This window comes from Coregonus lavaretus, assembly GCF_964263955.1.
Source record: "Coregonus lavaretus genome assembly, chromosome: 28".
NCBI classification, from domain to species: domain Eukaryota; kingdom Metazoa; phylum Chordata; class Actinopteri; order Salmoniformes; family Salmonidae; genus Coregonus; species Coregonus lavaretus.
In genome coordinates, this window is record NC_140015.1 from 5,065,390 (window position 1) to 5,084,931 (window position 19,542).

A 19,542-nucleotide genomic window follows, 5' to 3' on the forward strand; every position below is an offset into this window, starting at 1 on the left:
TTTTCTTGTTGTTTCCGCACTTTGTTTCGTGCGTAATTGTTCGCGCCACCCGGTTGGGTTGGCGACTTATTATTGTGTTGGACTTTACTAAAGTTCTGTTGAAGTCCTCCTGGTTTCCTGCGCCTGATTCCCTACTTATCCACCCACACCACTCTGACAGCAGCTCAAACAAAACAACCCTCACAATGTCAACTGGAATTACTTGGGTCTGTTACTGAACTTTTTGTTGAAAAAAATATATTTGTATGGGAAGAGACTGTCAATGGCAAACATGGTTACAGACCCAACAACATAATATAGTATCCCCTGCTTGTGAAGAAAATCACATGAGCTAATTATAATACACAAAGTAAGCAAAACAATGAAATCATTCAAACATTGCCTAAAATGATGAATAAGCAATTTAACAATTGAGATGTACAAACTATTGCATAAGGGAACGATGAGCGGATAAGAGGCAAGCCGTAATTTTGTTTAAGACATTAATGAGCAGGTAGTCAATATACCGTAACTATTTGTTCAGCACTTTTGAAATGTACAGCGACAGAATTCAAAACATGGGCCATTCTTACAGTATTCTCCCTGTACACCAAGTCAGAACCGTAGGATAAATAAAGGGGGCATATAAGCAGACAATGAAGGCTCTTACAATATTCGATGATGACATTTCTCTAAAACAGGCTATAGGCTACATGTGCACCACCTAATCAGAACAGTAGCCTAAGTTCTGAGGGGGAGAGGGATCAAATTATTAGGTTGAGACACATGGACTACTAACAGCTTACTACACAATATACACTTACTATTACTTTCTTATCTAATAATAATAATAATAATAATAATAAGCCATTTAGCAGACGCTTTTATCCAAAGCGACTTACAGTCATGCGTGCACCATAAATCCAGAGCTACAGTATACATATCTCCCTGGCATATTACATCATCTATGCAGCAGCATACAATACATTTTTGGACTCACCTTGTTGTGCTGCGCTCACTTGAACAGGAAGGTGGGCAAACTTTGCCATCAAACTTTGTCATCAAAGTCTGGCATTCTCTGGATTTATGGTGCTTTCAAGACAGCTGGGAACTCTGAAAAAAACAAGGTCGAATCATGACGTCAGTGATCTTCAGGTCGGAGCTCTAGAAAGAGGCCAGAGTTCCCAACTTGGAATTCCCAGTTGGATGACCGTTCAAAACGTATTTTTCCAGACTGAGTTCGTTTTTTTACCAAGTTCCCAGTTGTCTTGAACGCACTGAAGTCTGAGATTTCCCAGTTCCGAGTTTCCAGTTGTTTTGAATGCGGCAGAAGTCATGCTGGATTGACAGCAGGGCTGATGTATTCAACCTTTTCTCATGGTGTTGCGTGTGAATGTTTATCCTTTTAAGCTTGGAAAAGAGAGCCTTTCAGACAGATGTTTTAAATCCTTAAACCCAGACTTGGACCACACACCATCTTCACCGAATAGCAGGCAAGGGAAGCAAAATAGTGATTGATTTGCGACGCTCGCAGTTAGCCACTGATCACTTTCAAACCACTCATTGTTGAATTTGTGATTTCCGACTTGTTTATGTCCAATGGACGATGAGCACCGATACGCTTTATCTATAATTTCTCTTCATATGACAAGGATTGAAAATGATTTGCCAGTAGATTGTGGACGAGATTCATGATGATGTCTGCTTGTCTAGTTTGGTAGCTAAGATTGTGAAAGTACTATGTTGACATGATCAATTTATCTGTGGCCAATGACCTTGAGCCTTCTTGGAGAGGCACTTCTAATGTAAATCTATGGCAGCACCCAAGGGGGATTGAACTGCGTAGCTCGCCCTGCAGATTCTGCGGTGACATGGTGTCCAGATGAGTGACAGAACACTGAGCCAATCACAGCACAACTAGAGAAGATTACCAAAGCCTATTCTATCAAAACAAGCTAACTAGTCTTTACTTGATTTGACTGCAGTTGCTCCCTTCCCTGTCATTGACCGTGAGACAACACATGCTAGCAATTCCAAAGTAACCTACTGGTGGTATTTTAAACTGAACATAATTTATGATGTCAAATATAATATACTGATCAAAAATATATAAGCAACATGTTTCATGAGCTGAAATAAAAGATCCCAGAAATGTTTCATACACACAAAAAGCTTATTTCTCTCAAATGTTGTGCACAAATTTGTTAGTGAGCATTTATCCTTTGCCAAGATAATCCATCCAAATCCATCCAAATTGTAGTTTTAGTGTTAGGGACAGAAAGTAGCCGATACGTGGGAGCTAGGAGCAATTTATGTGTTGTATAGTTTTTGTGTAATAGGCAATGGTATTCAAAATTATATTTCTGAAAACGGTTTTGAGAAGGATAATTAGAAAAATACTATTTTATTGAGTAAATGTAATTAAGGTTATTTGATGTAAAAATCGAAATGTACAGATTTTAAAGTTTCATGTTTTTATTGTCACTTGCACTAGTACATTGAAATGTCTTTCTTGCTTGCTATTTCCCAACAATGTAGTTATCAATATCAGTAGTACTATAAAACATTTATAAAAAAAGTCAAGTAGAACAAAAACGCAATACAAGTAAGAAGACCGCGAGAAAGTAAGTAAATTCAGTTCCAGGGTCAGTGCCAATACCATATTTACAATGTGCAGGGATACTGGGATACTGGAGTGGTAGGGTTAGATATGTATACGGGTAAGGTGACTAGGCATCAGGATATATGATAAACAGAGTAGCAGCAGCGTACAGTGAGGGAAAAAATGATTTGATCCCCTGCTGATTTTGTACGTTTACCCACTGACAAAGACATGATCAGTCTATCATTTTAATGGTAGGTTTATTTGAACAGTGAGAGACAGAATAACAACAAAGTTATGTTATAAATTGATTTGCATCAGAAAGATTTCTGGCTCCCAGGTGTTTTTTATACAGGTAACGAGCTGAGATTAGGAGCACACTCTTAAAGGGACTGCTCCTAATCTCAGTTTGTTACCTGTATAAAAGACACCTGTCCACAGAAGCAATCAATCAATCAGATTCCAAACTCTCCACCATGGCCAAGACCAAAGAGCTCTCCAATGATGTCAGGGACAAGATTGTAGACCTAAACAAGGCTGGAATGGGCTACAAGACCATCGCCAAGCAGCTTGGTGAGAAGGTGACAACAGTGCGATTATTCGCAAATGGAAGAAACACAAAATAACTGTCAATCTCCCTCGGCCTGGGGCTCCATGCAAGATCTCACCTCGTGGAGTTGCAATGCTCATGAGAACGGTGAGGAATCAGCCCAGAACTACACGGGAGGATCTTGTCAATGATCTCAAGGCAGCTGGGACCATAGTCACCAAGAAAACAATTGGTAACACACTACGCCGTGAAGGACTGAAGTCCTGCAGCGCCCGCAAGATCCCCCTGCTCAAGAAAGCACATATACAGGCCCGTCTGAAGTTTGCCAATGAACATCTGAATGAATCAGAGGAGAACTGGGTGAAAAAAATCGAGCTCTTTGGCATCAACTCAACTCGCTGTGATTGGAGGAGGAGGAATGCTGCCTATGACCCCAAGAACACCATCCCCACCGTCAAACATGGAGGTGGAAACATTATGCTTTGGGGGTGTTTTTCTGCTAAGGGGACAGGACAACTTCACCGCATCAAAGGGACGATGGACGGGGCCATGTACCGTCAAATCTTGCGTGAGAACCTCCTTCCCTCAGCCAGGGCATTGAAAATGGGTCGTGGATGGGTATTCCAGCATGACAATGACCCAAAACACACGGCCAAGGCAACAAAGGAGTGGCTCAAGAAGAAGCACATTAAGGTTCTGGAGTGGCCTAGCCAGTCTCCAGACCTTAATCCCATAGAAAATCTGTGGAGGGAGCTGAAGGTTCGAGTTGCCAAACGTCAGCCTCAAAACCTTAATGACTTGGAGAATATCTGCAAAGAGGAGTGGGACAAAATCCCTCCTGAGATGTGTGCAAACCTGGTGGCCAACTACAAGAAACGTCTGACCTCTGTGATTGCCAAGAAGGGTTTTGCCACCAAGTACTAAGTCATGTTTTGCAGAGGAGTCAAATACTTATTTCCCTCATTAAAATGCAAATCAATTTATAAAATTTTTGACTTGCTGTTATGATGAGTTTCTCGGGTATCAAAGAATCAAGGATGCAAGGATATACTTAGACACTTTGTAGACAGTTAATGCAAATGTTTAATGATCGGTACCGGGTTCGCTACAACAACAATCAGAGTTTTGCCCTTGATGTTACGAACTAACTTGAACAAAGAAGACACTCTACCTTATATACCCTCTATTACCCTCTTCCTGGCATACATCTGGCAAGTCTCCATGGGCACTCCTTGTCTTTGATGTTCATCACTCTTTACCCCAAGTCACTATCCTGCCCATCACTCATGCTATCCTAAACATCAGTAATCTCCTTTGACATAATGGAATGTAGACTTTCTGTCTCCTAACCACTTATCTAGTAACTCTAACCTATTCCCCACGATACTATGACAGGACATCATTATACCATAAAACATCATATCAATCAAAAAAAAAATCTTATCTTGTGGTAAGTAAGATCACTTAACCCCCATAAGTTCATATATAACTTACATATAATACATTATTCTCCAATCAGTAGTACATATATCTCTGACTAGATCCTAAACTATGCTGGATAACTGAGAATTGACCACTTCAACCTTTCCTACCTGAATCCAACTTGATTCTCCATATATTTAATCAACAAAGGTATAAATTACTTTTTCACACAGGGGAATTGGGTGTTGCATAACTATGTTAATAAAATTATTGAAATAAGTATCTTTAAATATTTTTATTTTTTTACTAAGGTTCCCTTTATCTAATAGTAGGTTTTGGTTGAAGATCTGATAACATTCGGTATAAAATACGAGAAAATAGAGAAAATCTGAAAGGGGGCAAATACTTTTTCACGGCACTGTAGAAGCAACAGTCATTTTTCATACTTTGGTCATCAGACTTTGATCTGGTTTCTTTAAAAAACCACAAGATTTCATGAAACACATGATTGTGACTGTTCATGACCTTTAATGTTGCCCAAACTCAAGATAGAAAGGATATAGGCTAATGCCCAATGTAAACATCCACACACCACTCCCTCCTTATCAGGATTTTTTCAGACCCTTCAACCACTCCTCCCAAAAATATACATTTATTTAGGTCTAGCCCTACTTTAATGATCAATATTTACCCAAAATTAATTACATTGTATAGAAGATAAAAGTGACTCCAAACTTCTGTTAGTTTTATTGACAAGTCATGACTTGTTTCAAGACATTAAGTAAAATATGTATTTGCGTGTTATTAAAAAAAGTGATGCCTCATCATCATATTTTGTCATATAGCAGTGGTTGATTTTAGTTGATAAATAAATGTACTATACATGACTTTTACATTATTACAATTATATCAATTAAAAAAAGAGAGAAATTACAAAAACGTGAAGTTATAAAATCAACAATATAGTAACCTAAACATTATACTGAAACATTGCATTACAATACACTATCAATATTTAACTGTCAAATTATTCAGATCAGTGATGTGGTGCTAACCATTGCCTGGCTTGGATCAGAAAAATAGGCCTAGAGAACACAATTTCAACAAGAAAATGTGCAATGTATTCACGGAGGCCCAATTCTCAAGGGATGGCAGCAGTGTATAGTGGGGGCAGGGGGTTCTGTTGAAACCCTGTACCCATACCGTCTCCCTCAGGACCCTTTGGGTAGATCACAGTCTGTAGAAACAACACAGTACATCATAGGACATATATGACCTTACCTATGGTTATGTCCCAAATGGAACCCTATTCCCTATATATAGTGCTCTACTTTTGACCAAAGCCCGCACCCTATACCCTATATAGTGTACTGGGCCAAAGTAGTGCACTATACAGGGATTAGGATGCCATTTGGGTTGCATCCTATGATAGACATTCTACAATAAAGAGATGTTAACAAAAACATTACAGTACACTCAGTATCTACAATTTAAACTGATTACTTACTGGGTTGAGCCTGTAGAGTGCCAATATTGTATGATCATCACATCCTTGCAAGGTTATTATATCGTTTTTAAGGTTTTAAGATATCTATTTGTTTTTCGAAGTTGATTTTGAATTCAGTTTAGTTTCAGTTAGTTGTCAGACCTTTATTGTTCGTTTTTATTTAGTTTAAGTTGTATACAAATATTTATGTTTCGTTTTTATATTATTTCGTTTTAGTTTTAGTGTTGGGGACAGAATCAAATCAAATTTGATTTGTTACATGCTTCGTAAACAACAGGTGTAGACTAACAGTGAAATGCTTATTTACCGGTCCTTCCCAACAATGCAGAGAGAAAAATAGAAAAATAATAAAACAAGGAATACACAATGAGTAACGATAACATGGCTATATACACGGGGTACCAGTACCGAGTCGATGTGCAGGGGTACGAGGTAATTGAGGTAGATATGTGCATATAGGTAGGGGTAAAGTGACTAGGCAACAGGATAGATAATAAGAAGTAGCAGCAGCGCATGTGATGAGTCAAAAGAGTTAGTGCAAAAGGGGGTCAATGGAGATAGTACAGGTATCTATTTGGTTAACTATTTAGCAGTCTTATGGCTTGGTGGTTGAAGCTGTTCAGGGTCCTGTTGGTTCCAGACTTGGTGCATCGGTACCGCTTGCTGTGCGGTAACAGAGAGAACAGTTTATGACTTGGGTGGCTGCAGTCTGAATATGTTTAGGGCCTTCTTCTACCACCGCCTGGTATAGAGGTCCTGGATGGCAGGGAGCTTGGCCCCAGTGATGTACTGGGCCGAACGCACTACCCTCTGTAGCGCCTTGCGGTTGGATGCCAAGCAGTTGCCATACCAAACGGTGATGCAACCAGTCAAGATGCTCTCAATGATGCAGCTGTATAACTTTTTGAGGATCTGAGGGGCCATGCCGAATCTTTTCAGCCTCCTGAGGAGGAAGAGGCATTGTCGTGCCCTGTAGGGGGTCCAGATTTGAGTTGTATCAGCTTGAAAATTCTGAGTAACACCCCCACTAAGCCTTCCCAGTGTGCCTTGCCTTTTTGAGTGAATTGTAGAGTTACCACCTATGACTGTATTTGTTAGTGACAGAGACATGGTTGTTGAATTCATTCATTTTCACTCCTGTGGTCTTCACCAAGTGAGTTCCTAGGCAAATGTTATCATTATAAATAACTTCATCAAAACACAAGTCTTATAAGGCCTTATTTTGAGGACTAGCTTTACCCTATTTCAGTGGCCTGAAACACATGGTTTACAGGCCACATCAGGCCTGCAAGTAAGGTTGCAAAATTCCAGTAACTTTCCCAAAATTCCCAGATCCTGGTTGAAGGATTTCCAGGAATCTTACAACCGAGATTTCTAGAAAACCTGGGAAATTTACCAGAATTTTGCAACCCTACCTGCTAGTCACATTATGCTGGCTTGCAATGTGTTGTGTAATTCTTAGTGGAATCCAGCCAGAGTTACGTATTCCACCAGTTTAATGTTTTAATCACCCACAACCTGAATTCATAACGACTACCAGGGTTAGGAACAGTGTAAGGTGGTAACCTAAGCCATTTAATAAACTGGAACAACCATTTCAGTAACTGGAGAAAAAAATCGAACTAAATGAGTTTAGAAACATTTATGTTATTTATCTTTGAGTAGCATAAGATTAATCAATCAATCACTCAATGTATTAAAAACAATTCCAAAAAAAATCTACCTGCAGTACAGCTTGCTGGGAAAAAAAGTTCATAACTTAAAAAAATTGAGTTGATGTGACTGCTCATTTAGTTTTGAGTCAGTACCACATCAATATTTTAATAATAATTACTTTTCATTGACTTTAAGTTCAACTTACTAGAAGTATTTTAGTTGAAAATGCTTTGGGGTTTACAGTGAAGCTTTTAACCAAGGGGTTTGCTCAGGAAGTGCAATGCAAAACATCTCAGTGGGAATCTGTGTTAAAGCGGCGCAGAGTAAGTGTGTCTTTTGTATTTGTAAAATCATTTTGGGGTGATATGAAAGTAGAATTCGAGGTTTCCAAAACCGTATTGCACGCAGTGATTATTAACGATTAGACAGAGTATCTGGAGAGTTTAACACGTTGGCCCTGCTGTGGTCAATTGTTCAAATGAGAACCCTATGGCTGTATGGGCTTGGATTCTCAAGAGCTAAGGTTAGGTTAGGTTAACATTATAAAGTCGCAAACGCCAAAAATCACCAGGAGCTAATCGTTCAGTTGAAAATGGGTCCGTTTTAGTAACTTTGATTAGCAGATGGTGCCGTTTGACTGTTGTTAAGGTGATGGGAAAGTGTTCTATCCAATGATGTATATAAACCCTGGATTTCTGGTGCTATGTATTGGCCATTGAGAGCTTTGAAGCCACCGGTCAGCCATATTGGCACTCCCCAGTAGGAGCAGCCATCCATAGGAATGAATGGAATTCTACAGTATTTCAATTAAATGTTTCAAGGACAAAATTACTTGTATTTTTGTTGTTGTCGTGGGGACAGTAACATTAGTACTCTCTAAAAAAAATACTTTAAGGAAAATGTTTTGATATGTTTTCAAATATTTATGTTTAGCTCACATAATATAATTTGAAAGTATGCATTACGGAATCTGTAATAGAATAAACGTGTCAAAAACGAATGTAGACATTAATAAATGCATTTCTATAGCTTCCAAAATATGTTTTACATTGGAGCAGGAGTGCCAAGATGGCTGTCCAGTGGCTTCAATACAGTGTCCCCTGTCAGTCATTTAGGGTTTATACACATCATTGGTTCTATCGGGTCCAACTACGTCAACGATTTTAATTGGCTGATACGGAATTTCAACCAGATATAATCACGGCCACCTGGTGAGTTTAGCATAGGGCTAAATGTACCAGGTTATGTGATGGGAACAGCTAATATGTAGCCTTTGATCACGTGCAACTACGTCAACAATTTTAATTGACCGATGCTTAAACTTAAACTTTTTCTACTGTTCGCAAGTACGGTCCCACAGAATTTCACACAGTGACCAATGTTTTGTTGATTGCACAATTTTTTTATTAAGGTTTTTGCAGTGGAATTTAAAAAAATTACTCCAGAAACTCAGTTGCTAGGACACTGGTGAGATATTTTTTATTTGAATTGTAGATAATGAGCAGCCTATTTTATATGGCAACCCTGCAATTCAACCTCCAAAGATGTCATACCTTGTAGTTGTTCTGAGGAGGGAAAGGTGCGTTGCTTGGAGTCATGCTGCCATGAGGTACCGGTATTTGATTCCCAATGATGAACACTTGCTAAAAGACAGACATGTAAATTTTAAGTCAATTTATAGAAATTGCTTATCAAATATACAGGTGTCATGACTACTCAGTGCTCTTACAGTTGCCAGAACATACTCTATATATACAAAAGTATGTGGACACACCTTCAAATTAGTGGATTCAGCTATTTCAGCCACACCCATTGCTGACAGGTGTATACAATCTAGCACACAGCCATGCAATCTCCATAGACACACATTGGCAGTAGAATGGCCTTACTGAAGAGCTCAGTGACTTTCAACGTGGCACCGTCATAGGATGCCACCTTTCCAACAAGTCAGTTAGTCAAATTTCTGCCCTGCAAGAGCTGCCGCCGGTCAACTGTAAGTGCTGCTATTGTGAATTACACAACGGGTGGGTCTAAACTTGAATGCTGATTGGTTAAAACCACATTCCAGCCGGTGTCTATTCCACAAGTTACCACCAGCTAAATCTGACGTTAAAATTCCTATTTACTCTGTTCCATCTGACTATGCAATCCACTGTCTCATCAGCCCAGCCAGGCTATTTATAAACTTCCTCTCCACTATAAAAAGCATCTAGACATGATCTCACATTTCTTTTAGACTAACATTTAGTTTTCAACAGCAGAGATTTGTGTAAACCTTGCTGTCTGTCTCATTGTTTCAACATTCAAATTCGATCACCAGCTGTCACATAGTAATGAATGTGTCGGGAGTCGGGATGAAACAGACAGGCAGGAAGCTTTTCTCAGCCAGTCGAAATCATGAATCAGCATACATTTTATGGATCTATACAAAGAAATATCAATAGAAAACAGGTCAAACGAAATGAAGTGCAGCTAGTTTGCAGTCTTTCCAGCTTCAGTTTGAAGTGATTGTGTTACATGTGTTGTTGGCTAGCTCCTCTGAACAACAGTGTCCTGATGAGAGAGCACATTTTCTATGCCAGGTGAAATCGCGCATCGTTAACTAATTGTTATGGATGTATCCAAATAAATGTCACTAGAAAACAGCTTAAACAAATGCAAATGCAGCTACTTAGTTATTCTGGCTGCACAGTTTGACGTGACTGTAAGTTAGCTGTAGTTGGCTAGCTAGCAAGTAAGGGATAAGAATGTTGCCAGCTGGGTCGCGTCCATAGATACTGAACAAAAAGACTTAACGACTCGGTCGCGTCTCTGGCAACCGAACCGATAGAACGAACGACCAGCCGGCTTGTGTAGCAACCCCTAGATTTGTGTCAGGACTATATCTTGTGGAAGGTTGAAATAGTATGAATAAATTAACCAAAAAACGTTTTTTATGAAAATATGTAAATCATTATTTGAATATGTTGGTCAACCGTTGTATAAAAGTGATAATGCCCTCGAAGCCGTTGTTTGGAGGATATATTGGCACGGTTTGCCGGTTTCGACTTCGTCTCGGGCCTAACAACACCTGTGCCAATATATCCTCCAAACACAGGCTTCTCGGGCATTATCACTTAAGTGGAAACGTCTAGGAGCAACAACGGCTCAGCCACGAAGTGGTAGGCCACACAAGCTCACAGAACGGGACCACCAAGTGCAGAAGAGCATAGCGCGTAGAAATCATCTGTCCTCGTTGGCAACATTCACCACCAAGTTCCAAACAGCCTCTGGAAGCAATGTCAGCACAAGAACTGTTCGCTTGGAGCTTCATGAAATGGGTTTCCATGGCCGAGCAGCCGCACACAAGCCTACGATCACCATGCGCAATGCCAAGCGTCGGCTGGAGTGGTGTAAAGCTCGCCGCCATTGGACTCTGGAGCAGTGGAAACGCATTCTCTGGAGTGATGAATCACGCTTCACCATCTGGCAGTACGACGGATGAATCTGGGTTTGGCGGATGCCAGGAAAACGCTACCTGCCCGAATACATAGTGCCAATTGAAAAGTTTGGTGGAGGAGGAATAATGGTCTGGGGCTGTTTTTCAAGGTTCGGGCTAGTTCCAGTGAAGGAAAATCTTAATGCTACAGCAAACAATGACATTCTAGACAATTCTGTGCTTCCAACTTTTTGGCAACAGTTTGGGGAAGCATGACAAATCCCCCATCCACAAAGCGAGGTCCATACAGAAATGGTTTGTCGAGATCGGTGTGGAAGAACTTGACTGGCATGCACAGAACCCTGACCTCAACCCCATCGAACACCTTTGGGATGAACGGAACGCTCCGACTGCGAGCCAGGCCTAATCGGCCAACATCAGTGCCCGACCTCACTAATGCTCTTGTGGCTGAATGGAAGCATGTTCCCACAGCAATGTTTCAACATCTAGTGGAAAGCCTTCCCAGAAGAGTGGAGGCTGTTATAGCAGTAAAGGGGGGACCAACTCCAAATTAATGCCGATGATTTTGGAATGAGATGTTCGACGAGCAGGTGTCCACATACTTTTGGTCATGTAGTGTACTTAACGTTGCTTTATATTTATAATGTTTTCATTATAGTAAGACTTACAGTGGGTTCTGAAATTATTGACACCCTTGAGATGAGTAAAAATGACTGGTATAAAATAAATAATTCAAATACTGAACTATATTGTATGCTCAAAACAATATATTATTTTATACTAATACAATTGCAAAGAGAAAGAGATTTTGTTTAACAAGTAATACTTTTTTTCTCTCAAAAAGGTAGTGGTCAAAATCATTGACACCCCTGTTTCCAATACCTTTCAATACCTCACCTTGCGAGGATAACGGCACTGAGCCTTTTAATAAAATGTTTTATGAGTTGGAGAGCACATTGGGAGAGATCTTAGACCATTCCTCCATACAGAATCTTTCCAGATCCTTGATATCCTTCGTCTGCGCTTATGGACTGCCCTCTTCAATTCAAACCACAGGTTTTCAATGTATTGTAAGTCCGGAGACTGAGATGGCCATTGCAAAATGTTGATTTTGTGGCCACTTAACCATTAAAAAATAAATATATATTTATTCTCAGTAATACCAATTACCCCACCGAAGACATTCTTTAAAAAAGTATACTCGGCCATAACAGACTTTATATGGGCAAATAAAACTCATAGAATAAAAAGGAAAGTTTGCCATCTTCCGAAGTCTGAGGGTAGTTTTAACCTTCCAGACTTGGAATTGTATTAACTCTCTACCCAAGGCTTTTACTTGCAACATATTGTTAAATGCACTAAAGAGGAACAATGGGTACATATTGAAGTTGCACATGCTCATCCTCAGAATCTATTCACAAGTCTATTTTCAAAGGATAAAGCTAAGAACATTACACATTTTATAGTTAAAAACACTATAACAATATTGAAGAAAATGAAATGCATACTAAAAGAACCAATATCACTCCCTAAAAACACAACCCTGTGGAACAATCCTTGGATAGCTTTTCAGAATTCACCGATTAATTGGCCCCATGGAAAACAAAAGGCACAGAAACCGTAAATGACTTGGTAATAGGAAATACAATTATTTCCATTACAGAATTAAAAAGCAATTTTGGACTGACTAATGTAGACATTTTCAAATACATGCAACTTAAAAGTTCTACAGTGGGAGAACAAGTATTTGATACACTGCCGATTTTGCTGGTTTTCCTACTTACAAAGCATGTAGAGGTCTGTAATTTTTATCAAAGGTACATTTCAACTGTGAGAGACGGAATCTATAAAAAAAATCCAGAAAATCACATTTTATGATTTTTAAGTAATTAATTTGCATTTTATTGCATGACATAAGTATTGGATTAACCCTTGGATTAATTATTAAGGGGACATCACCGTAAGCCATGGTAACATGATATTCTCTTACCTAATTTAAATAAGTACTGCTTTGTAACCAACATTGGAGAAGGCGTGTTTGCAGAGGGGCCTGGTTAACATAGCTAGATATCTACTGGTGCCAAAAAATTGTAAGCAAATATAATACCAAATAGATAATCTATGGCAAAGATACTACTTCTATGTGTCCCCTTTCATCTGTGTCTGGTGTTAGCTAGTTACTGGCTAGCTAGGTCTTCAGCCAGCATAGAACAAAAGGGGGTTTGTTCAAAACTCAGACACATTTGTCATTTCAACACATCCGCCAGTGCTGCTGTGAACCGCATCAGAACAGACATGCTAAACGGAAGATGTATAATTTTTTTTACATCTTTGATGTAATTTCAATGTTGTTTGAGTTGCTTTGTGTATCACCAAATTTGCTTGAGATGATTTTACTGCAACACTGCTCAATGAATCCAAGTTGCGTGACATAGGTGTTTCAAAGAGCTGTCAGTCAAGGCGAGCTCATGAATATAAGCTCCCCGCCCACTCAGCCTGTCTTTTCAAACTTCCTGGTAGTTAACCATGAGAAAAAACTTTTCAGAATGACTGTTCAGGACCTTTAAGTGTACAACTAACAAGGACTCAATAATTCATGCCTTCTGGGAGTGCTATGAAGTCAAAAAGTTAAAAGGTGGAGTTAGAATGTTGGCAGTCAGAAGTTTTACAATGTAAGTTTACTTGGAATCCATCTATCTGCATATTTCAAGACATGGCATATGAGGGTGTAGTGTAATACTCAATGGGGTGGACCATACTTTTCTCGTCAATGATTTTTAAAAACGTCTTAAAAACTGGAAATCAAATGAGCCTGCATCAGTACGATAGTGGATGGACAAGCACTGGAATGTCCTGGGGATGAAGGATGAGGGGGAGTGTGGTTGTGAGACATACATGATGTGTATGGTTGCGGTGGGAATATGTGGGTCTGAGCAGGTGTGATGTCATTGATGTTTGTTGAAATTTGGGTGTGTCTACTCTGTTTAGTCTTTTGTTTATGTGTGGTTGTTATTGTTTTTTTTAAAAACATTCCTTTGTCAATTTTGGTGTGTGCTTGGGGTTATTGTCTTGGTGGAAGATCAACTCGCAATCAAGTTTCAGCCTCCTGGCAGACGCAACCAGGTTTTGGGCAAAGATTTCCTGGTACTGGGTGTTACGACAATTTGCTTATGAAAATCTACGATTTCTAAGTAGCCAATGTCACCAGGTGAGTTGATGTTAGCAAATAGACTTGCTCTTTATGCGCCTCAAACTTAGCAATAGTGGTTACCTTGAATGAATGAATGTTGATTCATAGAGTTGACTGTAGCAATCCTTTGCATCTTGTTTGGCATTTCTTCCATTAGTTTGTGTTGATTTGATTGCGGTAAGAACTGTGATCTCTCCCACCATCCACACACACCATACGTTCAAACCCCTGCGTCTTTATAGACCACCTGATGTGTGTTTACAACCACCGTTTGTCTACCCCTAGTGGTCGGGAGTGTAATTGCTTGAATAATACCATAAGATACACCCAAATATGCTTTCTATCACTGTTTACTCTATCTCCAAAACTGTTGCTACAGGAGTTATGTAGAAGAAAAATCAGCTGGGATAACGACATCTCTCTCACAGCAATGGCAAGGATGGATGGCAAATTTGGCGAAAGTGGCATAGCTCAAGGTGAAGAGAAGAGGTGCATCAAGCCCGAAGACTTTGGAAAGCCAGTGATGCCAGTGAGTTTGGTTATAGAGCTGTATCTTACTTAATGCTTTTTAACAAGAAGCAAGTACATCTTTCGTTCATGCTGGGAAAAGAGAGTTGCTCCCATGAATCAGTAACCATTCCTAGGCTTGAGCTCACGACCGCTGTGTTGGCGGCAAATTGTCATAACAAAAGTAAGAACCGTGAGCTCTCCCACCGTCCACACACACACCATATGTTCAAACACCTGTGTCTTTATAGATCACCTGGTGTGTTTACACCACCATTTAGCTGCCCCTAGTGGCCGGGAGTGTAATTGCCCAAATAATACAATAATATAAGATACACCCAAATTGGCTCCAACACTGGGTAAAGTTCATGATGCCATTGACCTTAACAAGGGGCCCAGGACCAGTGGAAGAAAATTAGCCCCATAACATCAAAGATCCACCACCATATTTTACAGTAGGTATGGGGTTATTTTCTGCTCTTTCGACACCAAACCCACCACTGGTGTGCATGGCCAAAGAGCTCTATTTTCATGTCATCCAAGAAATGCAAACTCCTGGAGTTTACTAAACGGCATTGGCACTTGGATTGGAAACTGTGATTTGGTCAGATGACATGAACATAGATCTCTTTGGTTACGCACACCAGTGGTGGGTTTGGCGTTGAAATGAGAATGCATTAAGCAGAAAAGAACCCCATACCATAAGCGCAGACAAAGGATATCAATGATCTGGAAGGATTCTGTATGGAGGAATGGTCTAAGATCCCTCCCAATGTGTTCTCCAAATCAGAATTTTTTTTAGAAAAAGTGCCAGTGCTGTTATCCTTGCACAGTGAGGTATTGAAAGGTATTGAAAACAGGGTTGTCATTAATTGTATTACTTGTTAAGCAAAATCTCTTTCTCTGAGCAATTCTATTAGTATTCATTTTTGGGTGCATACAATGCAGCTCAGTATTGAATTATTTATTTTATACAGTCATTTTTGCTCATTTTTATGAAGGGTGTCAATAATTTCGGACCACACTGTATATGGAGCTAGATTTCTGTCTAAATCTTGTACAACATTTAGACAGAAATCTATGTCCATATACTTACCTCAGGGGTGGAACGGCAGCACTGGCAGACAGCTCTGCAGGCGAATGATGAGACACAGATGGACACTATAAACTCCAGCACGGAGAAAACAGTCAGAACACCTGAAATTCCCTGGGACCTGACCTATAGACAGAGAGGAACAGGAAACAGCAGTTAACTAGACTACACCGCCATTTTGGAGCAATTATGTACAATTAAACATTGACTCCCATTTCAGTGTGGGCTAATAAGAAGTATAAACGAACTCAATAGCATCTAATTCACTATTGCTTGCAGGTTGGAGCTGTCACATATATTCTACAAATGGTGTATAATTTAAAATAAAAATAAAAACATTCAACAGTACGTACAATAGTCTAGTAATACGATTATAGATTATAAATACCCCTTTACCGATTTACAAATACAGTGAGGGAAAAAAGTATTTGATCCCCTGCTGATTTTGTACGTTTGCCCACTGACAAAGAAATGATCAGTCTATAATTTTAATGGTAGGTTAAATTGAACAGTCAGAAACAGAATAACAACAAAAAAATCCAGAAATACACATGTCAAAAATGATATAAATTGATTTGCATTTTAATAACGGAAATAAGTATTTGACCCCCTCTCAATCAGAAAGATTTCTGGCTCCCAGGTGTCTTTTATACAGGTAACGAGCTGAGATTAGGAGCACACTCTTAAAGGGAGTGCTCCTAATCTCAGCTTGTTACCTGTATAAAAGACACCTGTCCACAGAAGCAATCAATCAATCAGATTCCAAACTCTCCACCACGGCCAAGACCAAAGAGCTCTCCAAGGATATCAGGGACAAGATTGTAGAGCTACACAAGGCTGGAATGGGCTACAAGACCATCGCCAAGCAGCTTGGTGAGAAGGTGACAACAGTTGGTGTGATTATTCACAAATGGAAGAAACACAAAATAACTGTCAATCTCCCTCGGCCTGGGGCTCCATGCAAGATCTCACCTTTTGGAGTTGCAATGATCATGAGAATGGTGAGGAATCAGCCCAGAACTACACGTGAGGATCTTGTCAATGATCTCAAAGCAGCTGGGACCATAGTCACCAAGAAAACAATTGGTAACACACTACGCCGTGAAAGACTGAAATCCTGCAGCGCTCGCAAGGTCCCCCTGCTCAAGAAAGCACATATACAGGGCCGTCTGAAGATTGCCAATGAACATCTGAATGATTCAGAGGAGAACTGGGTGAAAGTGTTGTGGTCAGATGAGACCAAATTTGAGCTCTTTGCCATCAACTCAACTCGCCGTGTTTGGAGGAGGAGGAATGCTACCTATGACCCCAAGAACACCATCCCCACCGTCAAACATGGAGGTGGAAACATTATGCTTTGGGGGTGTTTTTCTGCTAAGGGAACAGGACAACTTCACCGAGTTGCCAAATGTCAGGCTCGAAACCTTAATGACTTGGAGAAGATCTGCAAAGAGGAGTGGGACAAAATCCCTCCTGAGATGTGTGCAAACCTGGTGGCCAACTACAAGAAACGTCTGACCTCTGTGATTGCCAAAAAGGGTTTTGCCACCAAGTACTAAGTCATGTTTTGCAGAGGGGTCAAATACTTATTTCCCTCATTAAAATGCAAATCAATTTATAACATTTTTGACATGCGTTTTTCTGGATTTTATTGTTGTTATTCTCTCTCACTGTTCAAATAAACCTACCATTAAAATTATAGACTGATCATGTCTTTGTCAGTGAGCAAACGTACAACATCAGCAGGGGATCAAATACTTTTTTCCCTCACTGTATCTCCTGACCAAAGGAATAAGCATTTGGTATATACCCAATACTGTTGACAGACATAGTATGGAGGGTAGTATGAAGAATAGTCTGGATAGCCACAGGAGTAGTTGTATAAGAGGATCCCAGCACTGTCTAAAGAATAGAGGATGATGCCAGTAGCAGCAGTAACCGTGGCAACAACATTCATTCCCAGGGAGCCTTTCACCTAAGGTACAGAGAGCATAAAGAGGACATGGGAATGAATGATTGGTTGTGGATGAACATTTCTGAAGAATGAAATGCAATATAGAATACAGTGTGTTGACAATAATTATTACAAGTCTTTAGTAAAGGGGCGATCCGCAGTTGCTGAATCGCCATTGCGCACCCCACTGCTTGTGTTGTGGGAGGAAAACAAGCAGGTTGAATGAAAAAATTAGGGCCTATATGTAAAGTAGATTCTGTGTTTTGAAATAGAGTGGAACTTTATAAATCAAAAGCCTAAACTTTATTGAAGAAAGAATAATTGATACTGACCAGACATTTGTTCAGTTTGTTGTCAGCAGCAACAGTTAGAGAGCCTGCAATGACATACTGAGAAGGAACAAGGAAGAGATTATACAAGCCTGCATCCCAAATGGCACCCTATTCTCTACATAGTACACTACAAAGGTAGTGCACTATCTAGGGTGTAAGGTACCATGTGGGATAAACATATTTCTACAGTATGACCAAAGTTCAAATTCAAGTTGAATTACTCCCACATAGAATTCCATACAAATTGAAATGCATGAGTGTATAAATGGCATAGGCCTATCCAAATACATATACGTTGATAAAAGTCATTAGTTAAGTCATTCGTTATAAAGCATTACCTTAAATGAAAGATTGTATATATTTTTCATTTTTTGACATATTTGTTTTTAATGCATTTCTTTTCAAAATGTGACATGATTCAATTATTAGGATGTTTTGTTTGCATGAAGACAGGAAATTTAAGAAATGATTGTTAGACAGAGCAGCTCACTCACAATGATAGATCCCCAGACAAATATTCCACTAAATACTCCAATATTGTCTACTTGTGGTCCTGTAGCCATCACGATTCCTGTCAACAGCATCAGCAAACCAATCATGATCTGTACGGTCTGTGAGAGAAAAACAAAGTACAAAGCAGGATATTCATTTTTCTCTTCTTCCAATACGTTCAACCAAAATGGTTGTTTTTTATTTCAAAATAATTTTCTAATGATGTAAAACAGAAATTCTTACCCCCAGCGCTTTTGGATGCCCCGCCAAGAAACTTCCCAGCGCTGAGTAGACCGTCTGTCCCAAACAGTGAGGGGCAGAAGCAACCCCCGCGACCCCCATCTCGTTTCCAGTAGGGTGTACATGGGTGATGACCACCACCCCGTTAGTGGTGGTTGTTACAGAGCTGGACATCTTCACAGAGGAGGGAAGGATGTTTGTAGTGCAGTAAGAGGTGATACGGCTAGTCAGTGGTGTATTGTTGAGCCTCATGCAAAGTTTATACTGTACCTGGGACTTCCGGGTAATAATTTACCTGTGACTGTCATGCATGGTGTGTCAGCCACTCACTAGTCTTTGAACTCTTTCCATTGGGTGGGCGGTAGGCTGTGTGTGTCTGTGGTTACTGTATCATTTGTTTACTTGAATAAGTTCCTCATTGCAGTGTCCTTTAGTTCCTTCTTTATTATCATAACTTCCCATCATGGGCTTGAAGTTGTTTGCCTACAGAACACAGGCTATAAAAGAAACTCATACACTTTCATGAAAGTGTGTATAAGTTTCTCTTTCATGCTACATAGCATGGAAGTGTATACATTT

General features: G+C 39.8%; 1 protein-coding gene across 1 annotated transcript; it reads right to left on the reverse strand.

The window, feature by feature from the left end:
• Window positions 1-5,357: 5,357 nt before the first annotated feature.
• LOC311104110 (membrane-spanning 4-domains subfamily A member 4A-like) lies at window positions 5,358-19,215 on the reverse strand (the record flags this gene model as incomplete). Its single annotated transcript, XM_084145779.1, has 7 exons — window positions 5,358-5,790; window positions 9,270-9,359; window positions 15,949-16,071; window positions 17,756-17,920; window positions 18,232-18,288; window positions 18,726-18,842; window positions 18,967-19,215. The coding sequence occupies 7 exons, from the start codon at window positions 19,213-19,215 to the stop codon at window positions 5,695-5,697; spliced, it is 897 nt and encodes a 298-aa protein (XP_084001905.1). The 3' UTR covers window positions 5,358-5,694.
• Window positions 19,216-19,542: the final 327 nt, after the last annotated feature.